Genomic DNA, 19,807 nt, shown 5'->3' with positions numbered 1-19,807 from the left:
CACACTGGAATCCGTTCAAATTGTTGGTAAATCTTATAATTTTAATCAAAACTTTGGTCTAAAACCGTTTTGATAAACTGAGGCATTGCAGCAAGGGGCTGAATAAAAGAAGGGTAGAATTTAAAAAAAATATTATTTGTACCATAACACTATCAAATTCGTTCTAATTTATTGTAGAACCTTAATTATTATCTACAAGTTTTGTCTTAAATAATTTTTTATACGACCAACCATAATGGCAAGGGATGGAAACGCAGGGGTTCAATGACAAAAAAAAAAATTAATAGTTCCCTTGGTAGGCAAACTATCAAATCCGTTCAGATTGTTTGTGAATTTTAAATTTTATCTTAAATTTTTGTCAGAAATACTTTTTGATACAACCAGACATTGCTGCAAAGGGTGGATTAATTTATAAAAATAAATTCTTAACTCTCTTAGTAAGCACATCATCAAATATTTGCAAATATTATAACTTGTATCCAGAAATTTGTCTGGAATGATAAATGTTTATTAACCCCTTACTGAACGGGTTGAAAAAACCTGGGTTTGGAATAAGAAAAAAAATCATCCCTACCTTGTACGCTGTTGAATCCATTCTTATATTCTTTTAACTTTGTTAATACTATTTAAAACTTTTGTCTAAAGTCAAATTTTATGTAATCTACCATTACTGCAAGGGGTAGAAAAAACAAGGATATCCGTTAAAAACAATCTAAAATCTTTGGCTGAATTTTTTTAATGAAACTATCTATTATCATAAAAACAGGGGTTGAAAAAAAAATATTCGTATTATCAAATTTGTTTGAATTTATTTTAAAACATCTTATAATCATCTTAAACCCTGGTTCAAAGAAAAAAAATTATACTACCTTGTATTAGTGCAAGACATGAAAAATAGTGTTTGAAGGTCAATAAAAATTGCTAACTACCTTCGTATGTGTAATATGAAATTTGTTCTAAGCTATTGAATGCTGGATGCATTGAGTTAAAAAATTCAAAATATTTTCACTGCATGAAATATGTGAAAATGTTTCGTCGGTAATTTTGGAATATTGAACAACTTTAAGAATGTTATGTAAATTTAGTTCTTAAAATGTTCCAGAAGTTTATAGAGGTTTCCAAAGCATTGCCAGAATAAATAGGTACTTCGAAATCTTCCTACGCCTGTAGGCTGTGCCAAAAGGGATTTGTTTTTTATTTCAGTCGACAGTGACTTGCCTGTTTATTAGAAATCAATTATAGACAGTAATATTCCCCTCATTTTAAATGAAAAGTGAAAAACGTTTTAACAAGTAGTGTCAAAGTTCTATTTTAATGGGTGGGAACAGGGGAAAGGCATGGATTTTCGTTTGTACATAGACAGTTACCTTTCTCGTGTTTCGAAGATCAAGTGTGCAAAGTTTGAATTCAATCGGATAAACGATGCCCGAACGCTTAGAAGATGAACACAATATAAAACGAACAAAAAATATTAATTTTTGTGTATTAGCTTTAAAAGTCTAACAAATTGGTAAAAAGCTACAATCTGCTGTCTCTTGTTCTCGTTACCTTCCAAGCCACTCTGCTGTCTCTTGTTCGCGTTACCTTCCAAGCCACTCTGCTGTCTCTTGTTCTCGTTACCTTCCAAGCCACTCTGCTGTCTCTTGTTCTCGTTACCTTCTAAGCCACTCTGCTGTCTCTTGTTCTCGTTACCTTCCAAGCCACTCTGCTGTCTCTTGTTCTCGTTACCTTCCAAGCCACTCTGCTGTCTCTTGTTCTCGTTACCTTCCAAGCCACTCTGCTGTCTCTTGTTCTCGTTACCTTCCAAGCCACTCTGCTGTCTCTTGTTCTCGTTACCTTCCAAGCCACTCTGCTGTCTCTTGTTCTCGTTACCTTCCAAGCCACTCTGCTGTCTCTTGTTCTCGTTACCTTCCAAGCCACTCTGCTGTCTCTTGTTCTCGTTACCTTCTAAGCCACTCTGCTGTCTCTTGTTCTCGTTACCTTCCAAGCCACTCTGCTGTCTCTTGTTCTCGTTACCTTCCAAGCCACTCTGCTGTCTCTTGTTCTCGTTACCTTCCAAGCCACTCTGCTGTCTCTTGTTCTCGTTACATTCTAAGCCACTCTGCTGTCTCTTGTTCTCGTTACCTTCCAAGCCACTCTGCTCTCTCTTGTTCTCGTTACCTTCCAAGCCACTCTGCTGTCTCTTGTTCTCGTTACCTTCTAAGCCACTCTGCTGTCTCTTGTTCTCGTTACCTTCCAAGCCACTCTGCTGTCTCTTGTTCTTGTTACCTTCCAAGCCACTCTGCTGTCTCTTGTTCTCGTTACCTTCTAAGCCACTCAGCGTATGCTGCATCATCGTGGACTCAGTGGGTAGCTGCAACATTAAAAATTCTCTGTAAATATTAGTATTAATGCTGCTACTGAACATAACGCATTTGTTAATTTATTTTCTGAGATTTTATCTTTTCCAAACACATCCTCCACAATTCCTTAGCCTGGATACCACATGCTCCGCGCAACCTAATTTTAAAAGTCTGCCGCACGTTAGCGTTGGTGAGATGCCGACACCGAAACTGCTTGGTTTCCCACGATTTTAAACAACCACTAAATGTTTGCAGGTTATAATTAAATATTTTATAAATTTTTATTTTTGATATTTATAAACGCCATTAAAATTGTATATTATTAAATTTATAAAATTAATTTTATAATTATCTAAAAATTATTGTTGTAATTATTTAACAATTTTTTGAAATTAAAATAATGCTTTAATTCGGAAAAAAATTGTGTTTATTTGTACTTTTTTAGCCATGATTTTTACTTTGTTTTATCAAAAATATCTTTTCTTGAAATATATTTTATATTTGACCTTCACAATGATTATTAAAGGTCACGATATCGTGACCGTGAAAAAATTGCATACTTTTAATTATTGATTTGTATGTTTCAATGTTGAATTGTTGTTGGATTGTTTGCAGTTTTGTGGTCACTATTATAAAACAAAATACTTATTCCGACAACTATCTCTCTCCATCAGTGACGGAGCCACGAGACGCGATAATAAGACTCTGGGATCTTACTCCCGTGGAACCGGGTCTGAACCACACGCAAACGGATTTAGGACCTTTCCGATTTAGGTTTTTTGATAGTTTTCCGTGACCATTTCAGGAAAATTCTGGGATGTTAACTCGCGATAAGATTTGGCCGATTCCTTCTCCGTTATTCCTGTTCTATGTATTCTTTGGCAAAACGATAAACTGATATGTTGCCGCATAAACAACCACACCTATATAAATATTGGGTTAACCAAATGTAAGTAGTTCTATGACAGCGTTTAGAATACAGAGTGTCCATAAAATAATCTCCCTGTTTTTATGGCGTATGGTAAAAGTTTAATTAAGATTACTAAACAAATCATCGTTCATCAAAAGGGAGATAACTAACCTAGGTTTTCTTATAAATGTTCAATATATCTGCACATTTAGTTAAACGGCACACATCCAACCTAAAGTCGAATTTTTCTCTCCCTTTGGTTATCACGTCCGGAGTAATGGACGCAATAACCTCTTCAGTTTTGTTTCTCAAATCTGGCAAATCATTAGGTAGCGGCGGTACGTAGACACGGTATTTTATCAAGTCCCAAAGAAAAAAAAATCGCATTGCGTTATGTCAGGTGAACTTGGAGGCCAGCGAAAAAGAGCTCTGTCGTCTCGACCATTACGACCAATCCAACGGTCAGGGACTTGGACGTTCAACCACTCTCGTGCAAAGAGATTCCAATAGAGGGGCTTCATCCTGTTGCCAAATAAAATTTACGGGTCCACCATCTATTCATTGCGGTATGATCCATTCTTTCAACATACGTGGCGCTGCAAGCCAGAAAACCACAAAGCAGTATTCGCGCATGCGCTTATTTAAAACCGTTTGAGTTAAACTTTAATTGTGACCTTGAACCGACATTCTACAACGCTTAAAGTTGATGCTATTAAATTTTATACCTGGGACAATTTTATGGACATAATGCAGATTGCATAATGACAATATTCAAAGTTTATAGTTTTGTTGAAATAATATGTTTGTAGTTTTAAACAATTATACCGTGGCTTGTGCGCGATGAGGTAATTAATACAACACAATCATGACAACGCGGTGTGTGTGTTGATCATGTGAGAGTGAAGTATTAGCTCGTAGCTGCGTCCATATTGTCAATGCCCTGCAGTTAGCAGGTGCGTGGTCCCGAGGAAGAACGTGCAATTAGTGGTGGTAATTACACAGGGGCAGTGACCAGCACTGCACGCATGGGCCTATCTTCGAGGCATATTGAGCCAGGCCTCGGCGGGCAGCGGGGGTGGAGTGGAGTAGTTTAATGGGGAGAGCTAAACTAATCGTCTGGAAGTTAAAAGAGCTAACACAGGGCGAAGTGTTTTCCTTGTAACGGTCACATTATAATAATTAATGACGTTCCTCATATGTAATTTAGACCTGTCGTCGTTGGAATTGGCTTCTTCGCAAGGGATTTAATGAACTATGTGTTTGTTTGTGAATTATTAACCGACACGAGCAGATTGTATTCAAGTATATATTTTTTTAAATATTTATTTTCCTACTTATTTTACAAATAAAAATAAAATAATTTTCGGTACTTTTTTGGTAATAAATTTTTATCAATTATTTTTATATGATGAAACATTTACTTTTAAATATAATTTATTCATTTTTAAAGTATAATAAATCCTATTCAGATAGATATAAATTTTTATTTATAAAAATTGATAAAATCAACAGAAATATATTTGAAAGAATTAAAAGACGAAATCCTTCATGCTTAAAGTAAAGGTCTACTGCACAGGAAAAGGAGAAAGTTTCCACATACAACCTATTCGTTCAAATCTAGATAGATTAAAATTATAGGTATTTTGTTTGAAGTTGACCCTGCGATCGTCAAATATATTAACATTTATTATTGTAATTAATATTGGACTTAAAGAGGTGCATAAAAAAAATACAAAATTACTATACACTTTTAGTTATATTTGTTGTTACCGGAGGTTTCAAAGTACTTTAAAATCCACACTGAAGTGGAAACGATTTAGAAAAATGTAGTATTGGCACACTTGTAGACGCAAGACGCAAAATGTTAAATGACCAAATTTTAGAATACCCGCTTATAAATTAGGCATGATGCAAAAATGCAATGCAAAAATTACCTTCCTTCAACTCTTTGTGTTTTGACTGGATTTTTGCCTTCTATAAATAAAATTAAGTATTTTGAAACCTTAAAAATATTTTATGTAAACAGAGCTACTATACAATTTTTATTACATGAATAAAATTTGCATTTGTTAAACTTTCGCACATTGAAAATAATAAATACTAAAATATTTTTTATATATATTTTAGACGTTCGTGTGATAAATAATATTTCTTAAAGAACACGCAAATTTGATCTACTGTTTTATTTTTCAAATTTGTATAGTTGATAACTAATTGTTACTTTCGCTTTTTTAAAATGACCGTGATTTCTTCGTTTAATATTTGTTTTTCATCCTTGCGTTCTTGCTTTTATAGCGTAGCTGAGAACCCCGTCTTTGGAGCTGTGATATTTAATGTGACATTTGAAGGAATACTGTGACATTTCTCTTAAAAATGTCAAACTCATTTTATGCAGTAGGCAGCAAATGAGATACACCTAGATGGTTTGTGATGGATATACGATTATGTTAATAATTTTTAATAGAAACCCCCTTCTATTAATGTTATAGTTGGCTATCTTAATAAGCCCATGGAAATAAATAAACCACTAAAGCATTTGACTTAAAGGGTGGGCAGTTGGAAGTAGTCATATATTTCAATACCATCATGTATTGTGTCCCGTGATTATCTGATACAAGGGTGCAAATGATATTTTACTCACTAAAACACATCATTAAATTCATTAACTATTTTAATACAGGATGTCCATAAAAGAAGGTCCCAGTTTCAATGGTATATTATAAGAGTTATATTAGACTATTTAGAATAATTTGCAAACTGAAGGTAAACTAACCTAGATTTGCTCAATGTGTGCGCTTTCAGTTATACGGCACACATCCAACCTAATGTCCAGTTCTTCTTACACTTTGGTTAACACTTCCGGAGAAATGGAAGTAATCGCCTTTTCGATTTTGTGTCTCAAACTCTTACAAATCTTTAGGTAGTAGCGGAACGTAGACACGATCTTTTATAAAGCTCCATAGGAAAAAAAAATCGCAAAGCGTTACGTCATGTGAACGTGGAGGCCAGCGAAAAAGATCTCTGTCGTCTCGACCAACGGTCAGGGACTTGGACGGTCAACGACTCTCGTAAAAAAAGAGATTCAAATGGGGAAGGGGATCCATCCTGATGTCAAACAAAGTTTACAGGTTCACACTCTACTAATTGGGGAGAGGGTGATTATTTCAAGCTGCAAGTGAGAAAACAAAGCCGTATTCGCGCATGCTTTCATATAAATCTGTTTGAGTTAATCTTTAACTGTGACCTTCGAACCAACACTCTATAACAGTTAGAGTTGTCTAACTAATATTCAATTTTATAACTGGGACTACTTTTATGGACATACTGTATTTTATGAAGATCAAGTGAATCAACATGTCTAATGAACATGTGTAGTGTAGTGTAGTGTGAGAACCCTAAGATGTCCATCAAGTTCTGTCCCTGCACGAACACGCCCGAATATTCACCTTCGGCCAACCTCGGGATTTGTTTTATTTTTGAGCAGGAAAAATGAATTCAAATATTAAAAGTGGTCGGTTAGGTTAGCTACATCAAAACACTTTAAAACACTATGGACGGTTAGTTAGGTTAGTAAAGCTACATTAAAATAAACAGAGAAATATAAATATATATAAATAAACCCGAGGTTGGTCGGGCGTGTTCGGGCAGGGACAGGACTTGATGTACATCTTAAGGCTTCCCGTGTAGTGCAGTCTGAGAGCTGGAGCGCATGGCGGTTGCAGCGGCGGCCATCGACTGCTTCAAGTGCGTGTCGCTGAACGGCAACTACCCGGCCTGCGACGACCCCTTCCACAACAACTACACGGCCGGCATCTACGAGGCGCCCTGCATGGGCGGCCGCAAGGGGCGCAACGGACTGTTCCCCGCCACCGCCTGCATCAAGCTCACCGGCGTCTACGGTGAGTGGCGCGCTGATGGAGGGTCGTCACCACCACGCCGAACGTACAATAACGCCGAGTGCCAAATTTACCGCATCGCCGACAGCTAGAAAACTGATGTGTACCACTATACGCCGAAATACAGTAACGCCGAAAAATGTTGCTGCGGGGAGGGGGAGGGGGGAAGCACAGGAGCAAAATGAAAAACAAAACTGAATGAATTTGTGTGAGTTTCTTAAATGTATTTAACGCCGAAATACCGCAACCTAACCTAACCTAGGCTAGCCTAACCTAGCCTAACCTAACCTAACCTTACTTAACCTAACCTTTGTGGCAGTCCTGCAATGACATTTTTCGGCGTTAATGTATTTCGGCGTTGTGGTACACAGCAGTTTTCTAGCTGTCGGCGTTGTAGTCGATATGGCATTCAGCGTTATGATTTTCGGCGTTATTGTACGTTCGGCGTTGTGTTGCGTCCCCGCTGATGGACCGCGGGCTCGAGAGAACTCGTGTGTGGGAGCAGCGTCTCCCTGAACCAATGAGGACGCGCTCCTTGAAAGGACAGAGGTACCACTCACTGTCAGTCCAGCAGATTTCATCCTGGGCCGACTCGGTGAAACTTCGGTTCTCATCGGGAAAGTCCAGATGCATGATGCTAAAGGGCAAGTTTAGCGGAGCCTGGGCTCACTACCCACATGTGAGCCTGGGGGGTGAGCGCCTGAAATTTACCACCACTCATAAGTATCTGGGAGTCTTACTGGATGATCGGCTCTTATTTGCTAAGCATTTGGAGTAAGTTTCCCAAAAGGCTGTGGTGATGTTTCATCGCCTCCGAGGATTGTCCCCGACCAACCGGGGTCTATCGTCGCCTACGCTGGCATGTCTGTACAGGGGGGTGTTCATCCCAATCATGACTTATGGCGCAGTTGCATGGTGGCATCGTTCAGGATTCGTACACATGAGGAGGAAACTGCAGTCGGCGCAGCGTGCTGCCCTTCTTGCGGTTACCAGGGCCTACCGTACTGTATCCAATGACGCTCTGCAGGTTCTCGCTGGGGTGATCCCACTGGATCTGCTCGCGGCTGAAAAAGGGCAGCTTGCTGCCCTGAAAGCTGCGGGCACCCTCAGGCCAGAGGACCACATAAGGCTCAGGGAAGTGACCATGGGGCAGTGGCAGCGCAAATGGGAAGCTAGTGAAAAAGGTAGGCATATCTATGAGATCTTCCCGAATGTACAAGATCGACTTCAGTGCAAGCATATAGAACTGACGCGAGCCACGGTTCAACTTCTAACTGGGCATGGTAACTTCAAGGCCAAACTACACCAATTTGGTCTAGCAGAGAATCCGCTGTGTGGGCACTGCCACACGGTGGATGATGTCAGACATGTACTGCATAGTTGTGAAAAAGTTGAGGATCTTCGTGAACAGCTGAAGTTCCACCTGGGTCTGATTGGGTGTGACTACGACCTTGCAAATGTGGTGGCGCGGAGAGAGAGTTGGGTTCTCTTCCGTGAATTTGCTCGGAGAGTCATAGCGAGACTTCAAGTGGCAGACGAAACCGAGCCACTGGCTCCGTGAGCATTTCTCCCTTGCAGCTGTTAGCGGAGTAGTATTCAACTACTACTGAGATACTTGGCATATGTATTCCTGGATAAGGCACGCACCAGGATCAATTGACTACCTACTGGTTAGTCAGGGCCCTAATGGGGGACCTGGCCCCAGTGGATGGTCCTTAATTATGGCAATACCTGGATGACTGATGGGTAGCAGTGTGCTGAAGCATGTCCGGCAATTTGTATAAGGGTATATAATGGATATATAATCAATATAAAGGAATATAATCAATATATAAAATACATGTAATGGACACATAATCAATATATAATGGCACATAAAGGACATATAGTGGACGTATATATATATATCATGGTGTTGGTTTTGCTGGACTGTGAAAGCACCTGACTTGAACCCTTACCTGCATACAGCCCCATGTGGGGATTTCAGTCTACAGGTTCCTAAGAAGCCACTATGGGTACCGTAGTGGTGGAGGGGACATGTTTTCTGGATCTGGTAGCTTCAGTAGGAAGGGGCTCTGGACTATACAGATCTGTAAGCAGACTCCCAATCTACCCTTAAAGGGCGCACATTTTGGAGGGGTGGAAGGCGGGTGCGTTGGCCTTCGGGCCTCCGAAAACATGTCAGTCCAGCTCCCAGTTTGTACTGCCCAGTCCGAACTGACAGTTTGTACCGAACTGAAGCCTTCCCCACACACCATCATGGTTGTGGTAGCTGTTGGATGTATCGTCTCATAGAATACGGAAGATAATCTTTGTATGTTGCAACTGCAGTTGCAGTTTTAGTTAGAAAAAGCAAAAAAAAAAAAAAAGCAAAGTAACCGAAGAGTATAAACAAAGATGTCTGCCACGACACAAAGCGGATGGACTGTTTGTATTTACTGAACTCGTTTCATTGATGTTTAAAAAACATACCTGTATTTGTGATTTAAAAGTAAACTAGAAAATTGTTCCTTATAAAAATAATGCCCCAACATTTCACTAATCCAAATTATGGTAGGATTAGCATATAAATTGTTCGACAGCTAATTTCACGGATGAACCGACAATCTTAGCCTGCAGGTTCATCAGGTAAATAGGTTTAATTACGAAATATGTTTTAAAGTGCTTCCTAAAGCTTATTTACACGTTTAAATTAAAAGCTGAACAACTCGTTTATTGCAATAGATAGAGAAAATATTTATGATAAAATAATAAGCTTTTTAATAGTGCTTTATTGATTAAAGATATATTAATATCGCAAAATTTTTTGCTGTATTTTAATAATTTTTGTGACCCATAAGTTTAAAGGATTTAAGGCTGATTATTATTTCTTATTTTAAAGATAACTTTTAAGCGTTGTTTTTTTTTCCTTAGTCCCTGGCACTGAGTATTGCCGCTCTCTCACACTCAATGTTGTCCGTGTTCGGCACCTGAGCGAAGATGTTCTTCGTTCTCGTTTCAAATGCGTTTCTCTAAAACAGTAAACAATATCATTTTAATATCCCGTTTCTTAATACCCCTTCTTTTATCACAGTAATATTATAAAAGCGAAAGTTTGTGAGTGAGTGTGTATTACTCAATAACGCCCGAATCGCTGGACGTATTTGGATGAGTTTTTGGCGTACAGTTAGCTCATAACTGGGATTAACAAGTAGTCAACATATTAATATGAAATTCCATTTCCATAACAGAAAATCATCGGTCATAGACATACAAACAGTGAGTGTGTGTCGTTTCTGTATGTCCGCCACACGGTCATATAGTAAGGTTTGGCAACTTCCTATCCTTCTCCTTGGTGAGACCCGTCCGCTTAGTGGAGCTCGTGGCGGCTAGCGAACTAACGGCGTTAATAACAGTTATCTAATTCTCTAACAATTGACTTTGCATGTGTCTTGAACTAACCTGAAAATTTTTATTCACCGATTTTATTGTTGGTAGTAGGCAAATATTATTGGTGACGTGAGTTTATTTTTTTTTATCATGACTCCAATCTTTCGCAGAGCTCACAAGATGCTTGCGCTATGAAGATAGCCAGACAGCAAAGAACGTCGATTCATGCAGAACAGCGGAGAATTCAGCGGGTGGTGAAAAATAAAATTCGTCAATAAGATAGAAATTCATATATATATATATATATATATATATATATATATATATATATATATATATATAGCGATCTTGTGGCTGCTATGAAACCTCGGGGGTATAGTGCGGTATACAGTCTTGTGAAAATCTGTTTGGTAGATTTCGAAGAAAAACTATCTGTTGTAGCAGTCACCACGGTACGACTGCAACTTGGAAGGACGTCGGGGGCAGAGCGCCTCTCCCGGGAAGCGCTCGCAGAGAGGCTGAAGGTGTTTGCTTGCGCGGGGCTCCAAGGGCGAGAGGGGGAGAGGTGTTAACCGCCGCGTAAATCGCGCGCGCTGACGCGGCCCCGGCCAGGGTAAATATTTGGCGAGGAGGGAAGGATAGTTTTACTGCTGCGCGGCCCGCGCTGGCGGCCGCAGACACAGCCCGGGCGCGCAGGACTCGCTAGCAGCCCTCCCTGCCGGCGGCTGGCAACACGTCAGCCAAGTGTTCCATGCACACAGATGATTAGCAAATAGCAACAGCTATACAATTCCGACATGTCTCATTGGCGGCAGTAACACATGGTCATCTTATCTTTGAAAGATTTGTGCAATGTGAGTGCATGACTTGATGTAAGCATTTGTGTTGTTTTTTTTTTTCGTTTTTTTTGTCCATTTTTCTTTGTTTTTTTTTATTGTTGACCATATTATTGTTATGGAAAATTATGTGGTGTTTATATCCTGTTGATAACAGAAATTTTTTGCTTAATTTTTGTTTTTTGTCTTTTGTGTTTTTTGTAGTTTTCTTCTACAGACATACATGTGCTTAGCAATGGAGTATGTCCAAAAGGTTACATCAAGACGTGGTCATCTGTTGGTGGACATTGTTTATGGAAGTGAAACTTCATTGCTGAGGGCCTTACAAATTTTCAAGAGTTCAGATTATTCCGATCTCACGAGGGGCATAGTAAGTAAGTGGTGGGGGAACAAGTAGATCAGGAGAGTGCGTCAGCGGCGACGCCACTCCAGCGCATGCGCTAGAGGTCGAATGGGAAAACGGCAAGGTGCATAGCGGAGCATGCTATATGCTAGTTGTAACGGCCGGAAGAGGAGACGGCAGGGGAGAGGTAGAAATTACGCAGCAGTGATGCTACGGAATATTTGAAACGTCAAAAGGACTTACATATGTACTTATGAGATAGACCATAGTGTAATTTATGTTCCAGTGGAAAGTTTTTTTGGTTCTTCCATTTTATTCAACTGGAGATTGTGGTTTAACATCATGCTTAAAAATAACAAAGAGGCAGAAGCTTATATGAGAGGTATTATCAAAGGCATCTTGGGGATAAACAGCTAAAAGAGGCGCTAAAAAAAAGGCAGTGAACGGATGCAGGAGTACAGTGCACGGAAAAAGGCATTTTTTTGGTGATTATAACCGCAAGCACACTATTCTCAATTATGATATATTTTTCAATAAATAATAATTGTGCTATACCTAATAAGAAAGAAGTTTCACTCTGTCGCGCGTAAACACCACGCACAATATATTTTTTTTTAAATATTTAACGTCTTAGCTCTTAGTACCTATACGTAGAGACCGGAAAAATTCGCGGATTCATTTCACGACAGCCTAAAATTCATATAGTTATACCTCAGTTCTGCCTCTGCTATTGGCTCACAACTCACCTGGATGACTCTGGGCCAGTGATAAACTCTTAACCGAAGCTGTGTCGAATTACAGCCGCTACATCACAAGACAGCAGCCAATGAGAGGGTGACATTTTACCGAGTGTACGTAGAACTGTAAAGTTCATCCTAGAGGTCATTGAACCCGCTAATTTATCCGGTCCCTACCTAATTATACGGCATTTGGTGGGAGTAATTTCGTGAATGCGACGGAAATGTGCAACAGGAAGTAGGGAGAAGATCGCGCCACGGTTGACGCTGTGCTGCAGCGTGTCAGCCAGCGCAAACATTCCCGTGGCGTTTAAAATAGAGAGAGAGAAAAGGAGAATGAGAAAGAAGACACAGCTGTTTACATTTCGTTCAACTAACAGCGCAACGTATTGTTATATAACTTCTTTAAAACTTTATAAAAACGTTGTGAAGTAGTCATGTATAAAGAATAATATCGATTCAAACATTTTATAAGTGTTTTAGTAAAATACGTGTTTCGTTAGTACATAGTTTGTAACAATAATTCACTCCTTGAAGTTTATTTGTTAAAGTGAATATTAAATAAGTTCAGTAATTGATATTAAAATGATTTTTTAATATAATTTTAGGTTAATTCGTCTTATTCCCTGTTACCTAATAATAAATAATAATAAATTATAAAACCAATTATTTCTAATAATAATTCTCTGATTTATAAGTTTTTTTATTTTTTTTTATTTTACAGTGTTGGCAGAGTGCATGCAAGAATGCAGGTAGCGTAAGCATGATGAAATATTGCAAACTGAAGGAGTAGGACAAAAAAAAGGTTGCTCGTAACTCTACTTCACGTAACCGGAATTTTGCTCGTTGCCAAGGTTAGAAATAACATATCACTGGCCAATACTGAAATATTCGCTAACTTTTTTTTTAATACTGTGGCCTTTGAATCGAACATAAAACCTCTGATATCCATTATTTAGTGCGGTCGTATATCATATCAAAAATATTTTTTTCTTATTTATTTACCTCAGATGTTTTCTATAAATTTTGAGTGAAATAATTGTTTGCACACTTCCGAATTGAACAAGTATTTCAATTCGATGGTGTAGGTTAACTGTTTTTTTACCTTAGTATTAATGTTTTAATTGTCATAACTTAAATATTTATCATATGTATTTAAGTGTTTACAATATTTTATGGAGTCCAAAATAAAGGCATGTATACGCTTTTGAAATATAAAATGGTCAATAAAAGATTGTGGCTTCTAGAAGTTTTAGTATATGTTTATTTTTTCAGTTTTTGAACACATAAGCGGGCACTCTCAAAGAATAAAGTCTTTTTTTTTAAGTAGAATGGGCTTTCCCAATTTTTTACATTATTTAGGACTTTTGATAAAAAAAAACTCTCTGAATAAGGAAACTTTGGAAAGAAAAAGGAAACAAATTTGAGGTAAAAACGAAAAAGTTTCAAGTTAATATGTTGAAGTCTTTATTTAAATACAAGAAAATTCAAGAGGTGGTTGACAATCAAATTTACACAATAAAACCTGGCGTTTAACCAGCTTTTGTATTCTACTAACCACAACCAGACTTATAAATGTTCTGAATACATAAAAAAACTTAAAATGGTAATTTTTTGTCAGAATTTCCTCAAAAAACGAGATTATATAGTTATAAGGTTTTTTTTTATATAGAAACTAGCTGCAGTACCCGGCTTTGCCCGGGCTGAACACCGGGTGATATATTGTCCGCGAGTTACAGCAAAATGGATAGCGATATGTCCAGTGTGTTGGACATTAAGAAATGACAGATAATTACTGTTTGTGTATCTGTGACCTATGATTTTCTGTTTACCCAGGGCGATCGGTTGAAAGGTTTAGAAGTTGATGCGCTACAGCGCCATCTAGCGGCGAGTTACAAAAAAAATGGATGATACAAACACTTCGATGTGCCAACTTTCATGGCGATCGGTCAAACGGTGTAAGAGTTTATCGACGTCATACATACCAAAATCCAATTATATATATTCTTATATTTCGAAATTTTGGGGCTTTCACTTTTGCGAAAAGTGGATGTTCAGGACCTCGAATGGTTAGGAACACTCCATCTCGAAACAAATGATATTTGAAAATCCTGAAATTTTCGAGATTTTGGGGCTTTGTCCCCAGAGGGGGAGGGGTTATTTTGAGAAACCTGAATGGCAGGGAAACAATAAAAATCGAAAGAATGATATTTTAAATTTTTTAAATTTTGGGGTTTTGACCCCTGAGGGGGGGGGGGGGTGATGTTGAGGACCCCGAATGGCTCGTAAACACTCCAAATCGAAAAAGAATAGGTTTTTGGAAATTTTGGGAATTTTTTTTATTATTGGGTCTTTGACTCCTTGTGGGGGGAGAGTAGTTTGAGGACCCCGAATGGCTCGGAAACACTCCAAATAGTAAAAAAAGTATACTTAAATTTAAGAATTTTTTGAAATTTGTCGTAATTTTGGAGTTTTGCACTCCCCCCCTCCCACAAAATTGGGTGCGAAGTCGACTTTGGGTAAAAGTTCCACCATGCCCCGGACACTTTAGTTCGTAATGACTTAATTTTAATACAATTCCAATTTTTCGAAATTTTGTGGCTTTCACTTTTGAGAAAAGGTGGAGGTTCAGGACCTCGAATGTTTCGGAACACTCCATCTCGAAAGAATAGATATTTAAAATTCCTAAAATTATTGAAATTTTGGGGCTTTTTCCCAGAGGGGGCGGGGGGGGGGGGTGGGGGGGTTTCTAGGACCCTGAATGGCTCGAAAACGCTTAAAATCGAAAGAAAAAGATTTTTTAAAAATTTTAAACTTTCAAAATTTTGGGGCTTTAACCACCTGGTGATGTTGAGGACCCCGAATGGCTCGGAAACACTCCAAATCGAAAGAGATATAAAGGAAAACTTATTACCTACCTATGAATAATTTTCTAAATAAATTAATAAATAACTCTATGTTTAAGAATTTACGTATCTACATACATAATATTAAACTTCAAACTATACACACCAAAAAAAACTAAGGATGTTTGTGAAACTATTTTTTATTTGTCATAATGATTAAAACATTTGTAGGATTTGTTGATATGTAAAACTGTGGTGGCCATATTCCGCTTATCCAAAGGAGTATAGAAATTAATAGAGATATCACTCCCTGTACACACCACAAATCTTTGAATTAAGTAAAAAAAAAACATAGCCCAAAATGAAACAAAAAGTATAAATAACAACTAAGTTGTCAAAAAAATTTATTCAACTGGAATGACAACGTTAACATCCACCTGAAATTTAATAGAAGTAGGTAGGTAAGAATATATATATATGTATATATATATATGTATATATATATATATATATATATATATATATATATATATATATACTAGATAATGCCCGGCATGCGTTGCAATGCCTCAATCAATTTTGTTTTGTAATTTTTTAAATGTATACTAAGCATCTCTCTTTATCGCTCTAATTCTCTATCTCTCTATGTATATCTCTATAACTCTCTCTATCTTTCTATTTATATCTCTATCTCTCTATATATCTTTCTAGCGGACCCGACAGCCATTGTCCTGCCCAAATGTACTTTTTGTGAGATATGGATATGGCGGTAAGTATTTCTACGCTGGACATTTTGTATCTTCTCATTATACATACCCCTCCTCTTGGGCACGCCACTGCCGTTACCAAAAACCTTTCCCATGGTTACGCAGAAGGCAACAACAAAGCAAAAGCCCGTTGCCATGGAGGCTAATTATCAACAATGCTTAGTTTTTTTTTGCTTTTAAAGCGTGTATTTTTAGTTTTTCTTAACTCAGAATCGAGATAAAATATCCAATTGTGAATCTAAACCATCCTCGAATCCCCGTGAACTCACACACAAAATTTCATCAAAATCGCGTACAAACAGACAGATAGAAAAAGTAGTTTTATTATTGTAAGATAGATAGATTATTCTTACATGTTCGCATCCATGTAGTATATGAAAAATCAGCATGCATAGCCCCACACCTATAACTATACGTATCTGCTGCCCACGACTTTTTCCGCATGGAATTTTGTATTATCTTGCACCATTTAGAAATTTAAACATTATAACATAACAGTTGATACAGTTGTAGTAGTTTTCTTATGTTCACAAATGATAATTTTTCTCACCTCTATTTCAGTCTTTGCAATAAAAATATGTTACTACCTAAATTTTGAGTAAAAGTGTTTCTACTTTCAAATGTAATGACGGGAAGACACTTCATAAAATGTCTTTGTAGACCACATTTACTGTTTTTTCCGTCTCGAGCTAGAATTTAAAGATTGTCTGCATTACTGACCCGCGAGCAAGCTACATACATTTCAGAGTGAGAGAGAGAGTGAGAGAAAGACACCTATTGAATGTCTATCTAACTAATTTTTTTATGAGAGCATATTTTCATTAAATAAATCATGAAATCGTTCAACGATAAAAGCTGTTTATTTAATTAAGCGGACGGGTTCGCTCCAAGGAGAAAATTGACGCGGCGAGACCTCGTGGACATAGAGACACACTCACTATTTGTGTGGCTATGAAACATGATTTTTTTCTGCAATTTATATTGTAATATACAAAAAGGGTATTGAAAATTGAAACAAATATGGCGACACTATAAACTGTCAGGATCTTTATTTTTTTCTTACTCTCTACTTAGTTCCTTACAATAGCAAAACTTAATGGCTTCTAATAATGCGTTGCAATTTTTGCTTTTAAAGCGTGTTTTTTTAGTTTTTATTAACTCAGAATCGAGATAAAATATCCAATTGTGAATCTAAACCATCCTCACTATTTGTGTGGCTATGAAACATGATTTTTTTTCTGCAATTTAAATTGTAATATGCAAAAAGGGTATTGAAAATTGAAACAAATATGGCGACGCTATAAACTGTCAGGATCTTTATTTTTTTCTCACTCTCTACTTAGTTCCTTACAATAGCAAAACTTAATGGCTTCTAATAATGCGTTGCAATTTTTGCTTTTAAAGCGTGTTTTTTTTTAGTTTTTCTTAACTCAGAATAGAGATAAAATATCCAATTGTGAATCTAAACCATCCTCGAATCCCCGTGAACTTACACACAAAGTTTCATCAAAATCGGTCCAGCCGTCTAGGAGGAGTTCAGTGACATACACACGCACACAAGAAATATATATATATAAAGATAAGAAAATAAATTAAATTAAAACATACATAAATAAAATTATCTCACACTCAACCAAACATAATGTTTAATATGAAATAAAGGAAGATGGCAATTACACGTAACTATTATAATTAATAAAAAAAATCGACCTACCTGAAATAGTAAAATTCAAATTTTTCAACAATATATTACATAATTGATAAATATTTCTGGTCTTCGGTCTCAGTAGCCCTAAGACTCTTGACGCTCAGCAGATAAATTATAAACACTAAACCAAACTCCTTGCAAATAAGTTATAAGTAGGTACTGTAAAAAAAATTATTTAAATTGTAATATACAAAAACTGTATTGAAAACTGAAACAAATATGGCGACACTACAAACTGTCAAGATATTTATTTTTTCCTTACTCTCTACTTAGTTCCCTACAATAGCAAAACGTAACGTAATGGCTTGAAAGCTATTGCTCGGCAGACATAGAGGAATGACACTAACAGTTTGTATATCTATGACACACATTACATAAAATTATGATATATTTTTTTAACCCTTTTAAAATTTATTTTTTTAGACAAAAGATAGCCTATGTCTATCCCCAGGATATAATCTATCTCCTTGCCAAATTTCATTACGATATGTTCAGCCGTTCAGCCGGGAAAAGGTAACAAACAGACAGACAGACAGACAGAGTTACTTTCGCATTTATAATATTAAGTAAGGATTTGGTACGTACGAGATGCTGAAATTAAAACTGTATTCAGATCGATCAAAACTTCCATGCGTGGTATTCTAAAATGGCAGGTAGGCACTGAATATTTATATCGAGGTGGAGCGAGTTTTAATAAATAAGAGTTTTCACTCGCGGAGCGCAAGTATCACACCACAGCTGGCTACCAGCCAGGACGTGTAAAGTAATTGGTCATTCACTAACGACCTTATCACTAATCACTGTCTCTGTGACCTGCTTGACGTTAACGAGACCATTCTTCTTCCCGAAATGTGATTTATTTCTCATTTGGAATAGGTCTGGCTCTAATTTATTTGGATATCAATGATCATAGGTGATTAGCGTTCAAAAACAATTCTAATGCAATGCTTTATTTATAAAGTGTTCGAAACTGGTTCTGCTGGTTAGATTAATTCTTACCTATATTTACATTATGATTTCAACAAATCTAGATTACAGTAATTATTACTTAATTTTTTCTATTGTATGTAGGTTCGTTAGTTTTTTTTTCAAGTGGAATGGAGAACATTTTAAATTTATCTTATTCAGTTTAATATGTATGACATTTCAAACTTTCAGTCCAAAGTAAAATAAAAAGTAGACTACAATATGAAATGAGAGATTTTACTTAGTCCCACACGTCAAGTTGTTTGTCTTTTCTTCTTGGCGTTCCGCTGCATTAGGCTACGGTCACACGAGCGTGTTTTCACGCAGAGATTCTGCGTGAAAACACGCCAGAAATATGAACCGCAGCAAGGAGAATGAGACCGGCCAGACGCAGCGTGAATTCCTGCCGGGGAGAGGACAGAAAGGCGCGTCTTCAAGGTCGCCCGCAAGAAAATGCACCGCGGCCAATTCGTTGGCGTGATTTCACGCAGCGTTTCAGTCGATGCCCGGCCACACGTGCGGGATTTCTTGCCGCGTTCTGTTCTGAAATACTACCGACTGTAGTCGATATGTTACGACTTCCGGAAAATGTTCATGTAGTTTTTCTTTTCATACCCCAAGACCTTAAAACCATTTTCAACTCAAAAGCGCGCGTGTGTGTGTGTGTGTGTGTATATATATATATACATATATAAACATATATATATATATACAGTTTAGTTATTTTATGAACATTTTTCGGCACATTCTTCAGCACTAACACATTCTCTCATTTCTGTGTTACTTTTTGATATATTTTCTTTCACCATAGACAAAAGTATTTCAAATGAGTTAACGGACATTCTGAAGTACTCGAAAAACTTGTCTGGATTTTCTTTTAGTTTATTATGAAAGAGCACAAATTTTCCTTTCGTTGATGTGTTTCACTCAATATGGGATGGACCCAGTATTTTCTTGAATGCTTCCGCCGACGACGACGACTACGAAACAACAGCACAGCACTTAAAACCACAGCAGCGTTCTTGCTTAATCTATACTTATATTATAAAACTGAAGAGTTTGTTTTTTTTGTTTGTTTTAACGCGCT

At 37.3% G+C, this 19,807-nt stretch overlaps 1 protein-coding gene across 1 annotated transcript in view; it reads left to right on the top strand.

The window, feature by feature from the left end:
- The window catches only part of LOC134535633 (uncharacterized), a 527,534-nt gene that overhangs the window by 466,078 nt on the left and 41,649 nt on the right, over positions 1–19,807 (top strand). Inside the window, exon 4 of the mRNA XM_063374810.1 lies at positions 6,975–7,151. Coding sequence (XP_063230880.1) covers positions 6,975–7,151 — 177 coding nt within the window. The remainder of the gene's footprint in view (positions 1–6,974; positions 7,152–19,807) is intronic.

This window comes from Bacillus rossius, chromosome 10 (assembly GCF_032445375.1).
Source record: "Bacillus rossius redtenbacheri isolate Brsri chromosome 10, Brsri_v3, whole genome shotgun sequence".
NCBI classification, from domain to species: Eukaryota; Metazoa; Arthropoda; class Insecta; order Phasmatodea; family Bacillidae; genus Bacillus; species Bacillus rossius.
The sequence above is the reverse complement of the archived record's forward strand: the minus strand, read 5'-3'. Positions and strand labels throughout refer to the sequence as shown.